The sequence below is a fragment of the Schistocerca piceifrons genome, chromosome 2 (assembly GCF_021461385.2).
Source record: "Schistocerca piceifrons isolate TAMUIC-IGC-003096 chromosome 2, iqSchPice1.1, whole genome shotgun sequence".
NCBI lineage: Eukaryota > Metazoa > Arthropoda > Insecta > Orthoptera > Acrididae > Schistocerca > Schistocerca piceifrons.
The window spans coordinates 344,823,773-344,836,827 of NC_060139.1; the positions used below are offsets into that span (position 1 = coordinate 344,823,773).

Below are 13,055 nucleotides of genomic sequence, written 5' to 3' on the forward strand. Positions count from 1 at the left end.
CTTTCACTTGTTAAGCAAGTATCCTCATCTATATAGTCTGCACAGTCAAGCATATACAACGCCATACAATTGACTGATTCATCTTGCAGAAACACTAATATTTCATCTGACACTTCTTTCTCACTCTGCGAAATTTGTATGGTTCCTTCCTGATGAAATGTCGACTTCGGCAACAGTTGTTGTAGATATAACACAATGTTTGCTTTGTTTATCATTGCCATTGCTCTACTCTGTATCAACATCATTAGCACTGTAGCACTGTTACTTGTCAACTAAGCATTTCAGCTATGATCTGTAGCGTCATGCTGCGCTCACCTTTGGATGTCTACAGTCCTGCCCACTGTTGCCATTAACAGGTAATATTGTGGTTACATGGCTGACAATATGTGGAGTGTCAAATGCCGTCAACATCATTGCCCTTTTGCAATTGTGCACTCAAGGGATTCCTCGCAACCCTTCATTGTTCCTCCTTCAATTTTAGACCACAAGTTTCCTAAGTCTCCATGATGGATTCCCAGGTTTTTAGCACATAGAACAGAACACTTTACGCCATTCTGGTCATTGGTCATAAGCGATGGATTGATCCCGGTTTCCAGTCATTGAGTATTTCATTACATTGGCAATGTAAACTCTCTACTCTGCATGTGCATTATTTTCCAAGTCCCATCATCATCTAAATCTACATGGTTACTCTGCAATTCACACTTAATTGCTGGCAGAGGGTTCATCGAACCATTTTCATACTACTACTCTACCATTCCTCACTCGAATGGCGCGTGGGAAAAAGGAACACCTAAATATTTCCGTTCGAGCTCTGATTTCTCTTATTTTATTATGATGAGCATTTCTCCCTACTTAAGTGGGTGTCAACAAAATATTTATTTGGAAGAGAAAGTTGATGATTGAAATTTCGTAAACAGATCTCGCCACAAAGAAAACCACCTTTGTTTCAGTGACTGCCACCCCAAATTGCGTATCATATTAGTGACACTCTCACTCCTATTGCGCGATAACACAAAACGAGCTGCCCTTCTTTGCACTTTTTCGATGTCCTCCGTCAATCCTACCTGGTAAGGATCCCATACTGCGCAGCAATATTCCAGCAGAGGACGGACAACTGTAATGTAGGCTGTCTCTTTAATGGGTTTGTCGCATCTTCTCAGTGTTCTGCCAACAAAGCACAGTCTGTTTTGCCTTCCCCACAATATTATCTATGTGGTCTTTCCAATTTAAGTTGCTCGTAATTGTAATTCTCAGGTATTTAGTCTAATTGACAGCTCTTAGATTTGTGTGATTTATAATATACCCTAAATTTATTGGATTTCCTTAAGTACCCATGTGGATGACCTCGTGCTTTTCTTTGTTTAGTGCCAATTGCCACTTTTCGCACCATATAGAAATTCTCTCTAGATCATTTTGCAATTGGAATTGATCATCTGATGATTTTACTAGTCTGTAAATTACTGCGTCATCTGCAAACAATATAAGGGGGTTTCTCAGATTATCACCTTGATTATTTATGTAATCAGGAACAGCAGAGGGCCTATGACACTACCTTGTGGAACACCAGATATCACTCCTGTTCTACTCGATGATTTACCATCCATCACTATGAACTGTGACCTCTCTGAGAGGAAATCACGAATCCAGTCACACAACTGAGACGATACTCCACATGCATGCAATTTGATTAATGGTCACTTGTAAGGAACGGTATCAAAAGCCTTCTGGAAATCTAGGAATATGGAGTCGGTATAAGATCCCTTGTCGACAGCACTCGTTACTTCATGGGAATAAAGGGCAAGCTGTGTTGCACAAGAACGATATTTTCTGAATCCATCATGGTTATGTATCAATACGTCATTTTCTTCAAGGTGATTCATAATGTTCGAGTACAGTATATTCTCAAAAATCCTACTGCAAATTGAGGTCAGTGATATGGGTCTGTAATTCAATGGGTTACTCCTGTTTCCTTTCTTGAATATTGGTGTGACCTGTGCTACTTTCCAGTCTTTAGGAATAGACCTTTCATCAAGTGAGCGGTTGTATATGATTGCTAAGAAAGGCGCTATTGTGCCTGCATACTCTGAAAGGACCTGATTGGTATACAATCTGGACCAGAAGACTCATTTCTTAAGTGATTTGAGTTGTTTCACAACACCTGAGATATCTACTTTTATGTCACTCATGTTAACAGCTGTTCTGGTTTCAAATTCTGGAATATTTACTTCATCTTCATTCATGAAGGAATTATGGAAAACTATATTTAGTAACTCTGCTTTAGTGGTACCATCATTGGTAACATTTCCAGCACTATCACGCAGTGACGGTATTGACTTTTTTTTTTGCCACTGGTGTACTTTATGTATGACCAGAATCTCTCTGGGTTTTCTACCATATTTTGAGACAATATTTTATTGTGGAAACTATTAAAAGCATCTCGCACTGATGTCCACACTAAATTTTGAGCTTCCGTGAAACTTAGCCAGTCTTGGGGATTTTGCGTTGTTCTGAATTTGGCATGCTTTTTTCATTGCTTCTGCAAGTCTTCTGACGTGTTTTGTGTACCATGGTGGATCAGTCCGATCTCTTATTAACTTATGCGGTATGAATCAATCTATTGCTGTCGATACTGTATCTCTGAATTTGAGCCATATCTGGTCTACTTACATAATTAGTTTGGAAGGAATGGAGACTCACTCTTGGGAAGGCATCAAGCAAATTTTTATCTGTTGTTTTAAATAGATATATTTTGCATTTACTTTTAATGGTTTTGGTTGATATGGTTTTGAGCCTCGCTACAATGACCTCGTGTTTACTAATCCCTGTATCCACCACTACGCTCTCTATTAGATCAGGATTATTTGTGGCTAAGGGGTCAAGTGTGTTTTCGCAACTATTTACAATTCATGTGGGCTCATCAACTAATTGTTCAAAGTAATTCTCAGAGAAAGCATTTAATACAATTTCGGAAGATGTTTTCTGTCTACCAACAGCTTTGAACATGTATTTTCACCAACAAATCAAGGGTAGATTGCAGTCTTCACCAATTATAACTGTATGAGTGGGGTACTTATTTATAATGAGATTCAAGTTTTCTTAGAAGCGTTCAGCTATTATATCATCTGAGTCGGGGTTCGGTAGAAGGAGCCAATTATTATTTTGGTACGGCTGTTGAGTAAAACCTCTACCCATAGTAACTAGCAGAAACCATCTTTTTCAGCTTCACTACAAGATAAACTACTACCAGACACAAACACACCACCACCTACTTTATTTAATCCATCCTTTCTGAACACGGTTTGCGCCTCTGTAAAAATTTCAGCAGAACTTATCTCCGGCTTTAGCCAGCTTTCTTTTCCTATAAAAATTTCAGCTACAGTGCTTTCTATCAGAGCTTGATGCTCTGGTACTTTCCTAACACAGCTACAATAATTTACAACTACAATACCGCCTGTTGCTTGGTTGATTCTAGTAATTTCTTTGCCCTGTACCCTTTGAGACTGGAGCCCTTTTTGACCTATCCCAAAACTGTATAACCTAAAAAACTGCCCAGTCCACACCACACAGCCCCTGCTACCCGTGTAGCCTCCTCCTGTGTGCAGTGGACACCTGACCTATTTAACAGAACCTGAAACCCCACCACTCTATGGTGCAAGTCGAGAAATCTGCAGTCTACACAGTCACAGAACTGTCTGAGCCTCCGATTCAGACCCTCCACTCGGCTCTGTACCAAAGGTCCGCAATTGGTCTTGTCGACGATGCTGCAGATGGTGAGCTCTTGCTAGCAAGACTGGCAGTCTTCACCAACAGGGCAGATAGCCGCTGAAAATCCAAGAGAATCTCTTCCAATCCAAAGCGACAAACATCATTAGTGCCAACATGAGCCACCACCTGCAGTTGGCTGCACCCTGTACCCTTCATGGCATCAGCAAGGACCCTTTCCACATCCTCGATGACTCCCCCTGGTATGCACACAGAGTGCACATTTGCTTTCCTCCCATCCTTAGCTGCCGAAGTACTTTCAGCAGTGGGTAACACTTCAAACCTGTTACAGAGGCATAAGGGTACAGCCTTGCGGCCAGCACCAACTTTCGCCTTCCGCCCAGGTATTCGCAAACCCCTCCACAGTTCACCAATCACCATCAGGCAAGTGACGACCGACAGGGATGTCCAAATCCGAGGGTGCAGTGGCATCACAGATCCCAGGCAATGCTACAGGTTCGAGAGGCACCATAGCGCTCGCCTCGGGTGTCCCAGTGTCACCGTGGGTACAAATCTCAAATACTATACTACACCTGAAATTTATGAATTAAACTATGAAAGTACCCAAAAAATGCAAAGAATTTAAGAATTGAACTATGAAACAAGCAGTGAGCTCAGAGTAAGACTTGCTGCTGGCTGCTGCTTATCCAATGGCCGCAGGGAGATAACTGGCCATACAGCTCTAGTTTTTCACACCCTTTTAATGGTCCTATTCCACTTCTTTTCACGTATAATTGTCACTATCCTTCCTACGAGAGCAAAGTCTTTCTTGATCATGTGCAACCAATGGGTTCGGGGTCTTCCTACGGGGTGTTTTCCTTCCATCACATCTACACTGAATTAATTGCAGATATTTCTTTTCATTTTAATGAAATTTGGGGATCATCCTCCTCTAGATGTTCAATTTATTTACAGTTCAAAGTAATATTTCAATTGCAGTAATGTTTCTTCAACCTTTCTTGTTGCCAGTTCATTTAAAAGTTATATGGATTTCATGTATTCATTGCTGCTCCTTTTGTTCTTGCAATATTGTCTCCGAGTATAATTTTGATCTGTTGATTTCTATTTCTAATAGCACTTTTCACATCAACATTCCTTAATATCATTTAATCTTTTCTTATATTACTCTGCTGCCAATGTAACTTCTGTGCTCATAAACATAGGCTTTCAATCTTCGGTGATTTTTGTTATATGAGCGTTAGGCCATGGTACAAGGCAAGTTTCTGTGCCTGACATTAAGTCAGAGTCTTTGTAGCCTCTCAATTTCTCCAGCATTAGGAGACCAAACATTAGGCACAAAAACATGCCTTTCACAAAGGTCTAACATCTAATTAGTAAAAACAACCAAGAATTTTTCTGTTGCTCTTTTAAATAATTCAATTCTTCGTTTACAGGCTTCAATGCCTCATATATAATTCTACAAGATATCCTCGACACACTGTTTATGTTTGGGAAATACGATTGGACTTTGAGAACCTACAAATTTATTATTGGTCCTCAGTAAATCCAAGTCTGACCAATGTGCAGTGTCTTCTTCGTCTGATTCATTCGAATCAGTTGGCAACCATAGCGTTCGCTGAATTCTTCTTGGATGTATTTCACTATCTTCCAACAATTCTGCTTCACTTATTTTTTGGATATCCAATGTCTTCTTCCCAGTCAGCCAAGTTGTCTACCATGCTCATGACACCACTTTGGTGTTGCCAGGCACTGAGCGAAATTATGCACACCACCATGTGGTGTCGCCAGCTGTTGACCGCTATTTCGCCCATGACACCACTGTGGTGACACTGGAGGGCACAGTGTTAAAATATCCAGATTTCTTACAAGAACTGAAAACCTACTTTATCCTTCCACATTTCCAATAACAGTGCCAGTTGCAACAGTCACACTGTTGCTACAAGGATGGAGCAGGAAATAGCAAAATTGTCTACAAACTAATAATGCTATACTAGTGACATTACTGCAGAGATATATCACTAATTTTTGTAATATACATTATTACACTTAAATGATTCTTTGTCATGTGTGTTTGACAGAGTGAGATCTGAAGAACTATCAATGAGGGCAGGACAATGTGAAGCTAGCATGTTATCAGAAGCTTCATAGGGAACTATTGAGATTAAGCCTACCTGGGGAAATGTCACTCAACTTAAAACAGTGCAGTAGTCAGTCTTCTGGAATCCAATTTTCATAATGCTTATAAAATCCCATTAATGTACACAGCCACTGCCAATTTTCACAAGCTGACTGCTGCATGCATGGTGACGCATGTTTTCCTGCCAGGACACACACACACACACACACACACACACACACACACACACACACACACGAAATAATGATAATAAAAGAGAACGCACAGGAGTTTTTGTTTCTATGAGGACTTTCCTTCTGCAAATATTTCAAGCTTTAGTTTCTAAAACAGTCATCGCTTGTTTATCTTCTGCCCTCTATAGGCTTTCAAATACTCATGTTTGTTGACAAGGAGTGGCAATTTTTCACCAGTAAATGGTGTGCTTCTCCAATTCAAGATGTTTCTTTACATTATAGTTCTTTTCCAACCCAATTCCAAAAATACAAAATCTGCAGCACATTGGTATCCAATCTGCAGCCCGTATTAGCATATTACAGAACCTTTTTACAAGCATTCACAACTATCCAACCTATACTTGTCAACACTACAGACACAATAGAATGGAAAATAGCTCTATTTGCACTTTACAGGAAGACACTCAGCACAGTCAACATAAGTGGACTGGTTTTATTTTCTGTTCACATGCTTACTAATGTGGCAGCTAGCTTCAGCCGTAAACAAATGAGAACTCAGAAATTTGAAGGAAGAGGAAACAATCCCCCATTCCCTCACGCCTGCAGGGCAGTAAGTCTACAACCATAGGGATTATTGATCCTATCTTGTGTACAGGAAGTCATACTCTAACCCCACAATAAATCTGGATTTAACTCGTCACTCATTTCAAAATAAGAAATGAAACAATGAAGCAACACCCAACCCAAAGCAAAGCAGCATGGACAGAACATTTCTTAACTGCTGCTGTGCAACTGCTTGCCGAGGTCGGTAGAATCATAGACGGAAATGTTCTTTAGCTAACGGACAAATGTACACATTTCTTTGTTCTAAGATTTTTGGTCCCACAACTAACATCCCCATAGTGACATTATTGCAGAGACTGCTCTCTGCCCTCTCCTGCCTGTGTGTAAGTTAGCAGTACACTGATTTGTTGTTGCATTTATGTGAAGTTGCATTCTATTTTGCAAATGCATTCTTGCACACATCCTCTACCCAAACTGGGCTTTGCCAAATGTGCAATACCCACAACCAAATTTTTTTATATTTCTATGCTGAAAATAAACCCATGTCAAGCAATTTCTGATAAGATAATTCATCCGGAAACAATTAGCTATGAAATAACATTTACTAGGTAGATTTACACTGAGGTGTAATTCACATTTAGTCACACTTACGGCAAATGCAAATTTTTCAGGGCCCGAATCACACATAGAACTGACTGTTAACACCCAGAATTTTCTTGTCAGATTAAAAATTTAAAGAAATTAGTACAATCAAATATTATCAAAGCACACTGAATTCAGGTGTCAAAATGTTTGATTAAATTTGCACTGTTTAGTGTGTGGCTTTACTAAAGAATATTTTAATAAAATTTGCAATTTGATTGGTGCAAAAGATAATTTATTTGAAATGACAAGTGTGGTACAGTAAATTGTTCAAAATAACAATACATGCATTATAATTTAATTCTACAAAAATAAACGTGGTATTAAATACCAGTTTCACAAAAATAATGGAGCACCAATTAGCTGCTTATTGCCATAATGGTTACCAATCTGTGTTCTCCATGAGCTACCATGATTTAACATTTACTTACCACTGAACACTGAAATTTACTTTCATTACTTATCACCCCAGAAATTACTAGAGCAGCATTCTAATAAGAACATAGTCAAGGAATCTCAAATTTTAGCCTTATCCACACACAGTAAACAAATTTTAATCAATAAGATAGAAGCATTTCCAAAAATAATCATTGCAAGACTATGATCTTTAAACAAACAGTTAATAACAGATTATGCTAATGAGAGGAGTACTAGTCACTAAGAAATTTTAACATTTTAACACTTCAAATAACATCAGGTAGCAAAGCCAAAGAGAGAAGTAAATTTTAATATACTTAAGATGAGCCTGAATTTACCACCACTAACAACTACAAATTTAATTAAAAACCCAACAAAAATCTCAGCAACCCCAATGAGGCAGATATGTACTTAAATTTCTCAAGTGTATGGTCCTTTGTCTACCAAATACTTTAATGTCATTATGAAAAAAGCTATTAAAACTTAAGTAAGAAAACTTTTAAAATTATGGTTGTTGAGTTCACGCACTTTACAAATAATATATTATCCACAAATTTGTTTGATAGAAGAAAATATGCCAATAATTATAAACATACACACAAAAAGTGTAGCAGCAACAGCAGGTAATTAATGCCCCAGTTCTCAGAGCAATACCAACTTTGTTGACAAAAAGATGACTATCAGCTAAAAGATCTACAGACTAGCAGTTATGCAATATTAAAATAATTTCTGGTTACAAAATAAGTATCGAACTTGTAGGAGGTTAAGAAATTTCTTATATTCTTTAACACATCTGAAAGAATAAAAAATTAAACTCTGATCCATAATGTAATCTGGTAGTTTCTACAAATCATAAAATAGTGTGATATATGTAGTACTGAACATTTGTCGCATTGTATTCTCTCTCTCTCTCATTATATTTTGGCCTTTAACAAATGTTGTCAGTCATCTGTTCACAATGTTAAACTACATTAGTTCAACACTTGTAACATCTTGAATCACATAAAAAGTATCCACCTGAGAATTTTTGGATACTAAAGAAAGTACACGACAGTATGACCAAACTCTTTAGCAGTGAATTTTGGCACTTGTAATTGGAGAATACTTCTACAGAACATCTTAGAAGACAAAAATTTTGGGGCACATGCACAACAATTCTTACTCCGTGTGCTACAGTCCAGCAAAAGGCAACCACAAGTTTTCTGTTATTGTGGAACAGACAAAGCCAATAATCACAGACTAAAACCCTCACCAAACAATGGAGAAACTCATAACACGGCAGTAATTTTAATTGTACTCTGATTTCAGTGCAGTTTCTGCACAATGATCATTACACTTTCACTTTGTAAGTTTCTAACTCTCTTTCAAAGACTCATCTCCATTTTGCTAGTTTACAGGCAAGCACATCTTATGCATGCATGTATAAGAAAGCACTTCAGTTTAAACAGATGACTGGCAATGTTTCGCCCAATGTAACCACACTCATTCATATATCACCAAATGTGTATGGACTACTAACTGCACAGGCTCAAAATAAATGGACCTCCATTTCCCTTTAATACTTCACATGAAAAAGGTAATATGCAACTTGTAAACACAAAATGAATGACACTCTTTAACATCTAAATTTGTGATCATGACCATTTCTTTGTGCTTTTTTAGATTGGTGTGTTCATCTACAATGCATGTAAAAATAAATTCATACTGAAAGCATGCTAAACTGAAATGTGACCCATCCTAAAACAAACACACACACACACACACACACACACACACACACACACACACACACACACACACACACACACACACAACTTTAAAGTACACACATTTAAAAAATAGTCATTGTGCATAATATTTTCTTATACTTTGTACTTTCATGTAAATGTTTAATGAATAATGTAATAAATATTGATACAATGGGATCTTTTGTGAGAACTTAAAATACGATCATCTTTATAAAGACTATCATTTACAAAATTACCATTTAGATTTAATACAAGAAGTTACCTAAGGCACAGGAAGGTTGGTTCATTCTTCACTCACTACAGACTGGTAATTCTACACTGCACTACTACTATTATAAGCTGCAATTCCCATCCAAGAAGGTTCTGGACTACTTCGGCTTACACTTCCCAATGAAATAATAATTATTTTGACTGACATTTAACCTCAGACTTCATTACAAAGATCATACAATACATTATTAAAAAATTTGATTATAGCTCTCTAGTATATAATAATCATACTTTCAAACTATAGTCAATATTTGAACACTTGATTCACTGCACCTGGAGCTTTCCAAGCAAAAAATTGATATGAAGGTAAAAATGTCAAACATATGACAGTTGGAAATTAGTATTTATATCTGAAGAATGCGATTCATCAATAGCCAAGGTTGGTGTACATAGGTCAGTATAGGCATTATATCTTGCAATGGGACGGAAAAATATCAGACGTCATTGTTATTTATTCATGATCAATATCTATTACTCTGACAGATTTTTCCCTCAATCTAATAAGCCCTATAAAACTATAATACATAAATGTCTTGCAATGGAGATCATTTAGTGTGAAGAAATGCCCTCTGCAAACACCTTGTTCCTGCACTGTTCTAAAACCTTAACATGAAGGAACATTCCTAATCTATCAAGTGAAAACATATGCAGCTTAGACCAATAACTTAAAAGTTTACTAGAGCTTCTACAAGAATTAAACTATTAAGAACAAGTTAAGGGTTTGTGACAATTATTTTTATAGCTTAATTGAAAAACATAAAATCTCGCACCCACAAAAAGAAACATCTTGACACTTATTTTCATTATTACTGAAGCTCCTGAAGAATAGATAAAAAATTTTGCTGCAATAAAGGCACTGAAAAACATTTTAATTCATATATCTAAAAGGTCCAGTTAGATATTTAAGTATCCTTCATGCACAAATAGTATAACTCTCATGAAACTCACAGCCATATTAAAGCTTTACATACAACAATGAACTTAAGTTACCACATATGTATATACATCCAATGGATACTGGCAATGCCAGTCTTCCACATAAAACGCACAAAAAGTTACCAGTAAAAACAGATCAGAATCAAAATACTGCTTCTGTAAGACACAAAATTAACAAAACATGTAATTTGTTATCTCATGCACACAAAGTGACATCAGTTAATAACAGGAACAGAAGGCACCCTCTCCACATTTTATTGCAGTTGTTCTTAAAGCCAGGCTACTGAAAATATGTTTACAATTTTAAATATTTGCAATACAGCCATCATTACAATCATAGGAAACAAATGCAAAACTTGGAAACAATAATAAAATATAAATAGCCAAATATTTTCCTCTGCTGCTGAACACATTAACAAAAATAAATAAAAATTAACATCTAAAACATCACATGTATGAAACAATCATCACATATAATGTACAGGTACATTTACACCATGTGGTGTGAAGAACAATGTTTTGCAATGAAGTTTGAGGCATCAATGTTATCTTCTCACGTCTTTTTCTGATACTCTAATTCCATGAACTCTAAACCTATAAAGGCATGTATACTCCATATTTCCATGATTTGTTTGTATTTGAAGCTCTACTATATTGAAAGGTGGCAAGTCAGGTCGCTGAAAAAGAAAGATTCTCAATGATTAACAGTTCTGGACACTGGAATTACAAAATGTGTTTTGTTTACTAGTACATGGGAGTTTTGATCCACATAACAACTCTTCAAACGAGGGAGAAGTTATTAGCTATAACAATGTAAAATTTATCCACAAACAAAGAAACTAATAGTAGTTGCTAAAGATCAATTTAAGAGGGAGGCAGGAGTGTATCATACTGTATTAATCTGATGGAAAGTGTTTGTTGGTAAGGTGTGCTCAGAACATTAGTATCTGGGGGATGGAACTTCCCCAATTTATTTTTCAGTGTAATGCATATTCTGAAAATATAGCAGTAGGATGACTTATTTAACAAGTTTTGATATGAGTTTACATTACAGATCTTTTATTTGCAATTAGGTGGTTTGAAAATGGATGCTGCACAAGGGTGCCACCCTTCCATCAAATTTCATTGGCAACACAAAAATTAAACAGCTATGGTCAATCATCACAACAAATGACATCATTGATCTGGAATAAGCAATATGGTGTACAATGTCCAATACAAAGAAATGACTTTTTCTTCTAAAAATCAGTGTCAACCTCTAGTAAGTACCCCACTCCTTAAATCCACCCATAATCAATATACACTGTCCAACTTTAGAATCTTATTGATATATAATGCTGTAAAATTTTCTAGTTTTAACACGCAGAAATAAGACGAGTAAAAATAGTGAGCAATACAAAATTGGAAATGCAAAATTTATACTGAAATTACTAGAAGATGCACAACAGAAAACCTATTCGGTTAACAGATGACAGCAATGAGATCACTATATACTTGAGGTGTCAAATAGTTTGTACAGAGCATAGACTAAATTGAGATACCTGAACATCATTTCTGCTCCATCTTTCTTTATTGCTTTCAGTTTTCATTTATCACTTACATATTTTTCTTCCAATTAACTGGAAAGATATGTGATAGGCAGAACAAAACAACCCTGGCTGCAGCTCGATGGAATTGGATAAATTAACAGATGACACAAGAGCCGACAAAAATGAATTAAAAATAATGTAAATGCATGAGACAGTGTACTTTTTATGAAAAAAAAAAGACGATAAAATTAAATCCTGACTGGATGACTTTCATGTGTTCCCTTGCTATTGCTAACAACAGACCAATGACGAAAAAGCCTTACCAGAAGGGACTCAGGTGATTTTTAGTGTGCTGAAACCTAATACCACAATGAAGCTACATCACACTATTTTACCAGACTGAAAAATGCTCCTACTGTCGCACAAAAAAAGGCAATTATGTTCTGGGCAGAGTTAGTGATGTAAAAGAAGGGAATGAACTATTTGACGTAGATGTCAGCTTCAGACACATTTGAATCAAAACATCTTGACACATTTGCACTTCTTACTTGTTAGTGTTAGTACCCATGTCACATAATATTATGCATCACATCAGGTAAAGTAACATATGTCATATTGCGCAACATAATGTGCCTTGAAGTTCATGGCGCAGGCATCCCCACTCTGGGATACTTCCTCACCCTCTGGTATTTCTTTTTGTAGAAGCATGCCATTCTCTAGAGGCACATATATTTGTATATGGCAATATTATGAAAATTATAGACTGTTACTCACCATACAACGGAGAAGTCAAGTCTTAGACAGCTAGAACGAAAGGGCTTCTAAACACGTAAGCTTCTAGCCAGAAAGCGTTCTGCTGAAACATGCGCGCACGCACACAAAACCACTATCTCTCCGGCTGCCAATGCTATCT

At 36.9% G+C, this 13,055-nt stretch overlaps 1 protein-coding gene across 1 annotated transcript in view; it reads right to left on the bottom strand.

Annotated features, from left to right (window-relative positions):
- Positions 1-7,455: 7,455 nt before the first annotated feature.
- The window catches only part of LOC124772990 (klaroid protein-like), a 176,490-nt gene continuing 170,890 nt past the window's right edge, over positions 7,456-13,055 (bottom strand). The window contains exon 15 of the mRNA XM_047249365.1: positions 7,456-11,290. Coding sequence (XP_047105321.1) covers positions 11,159-11,290 — 132 coding nt within the window. The 3' untranslated portion in view covers positions 7,456-11,158. The remainder of the gene's footprint in view (positions 11,291-13,055) is intronic.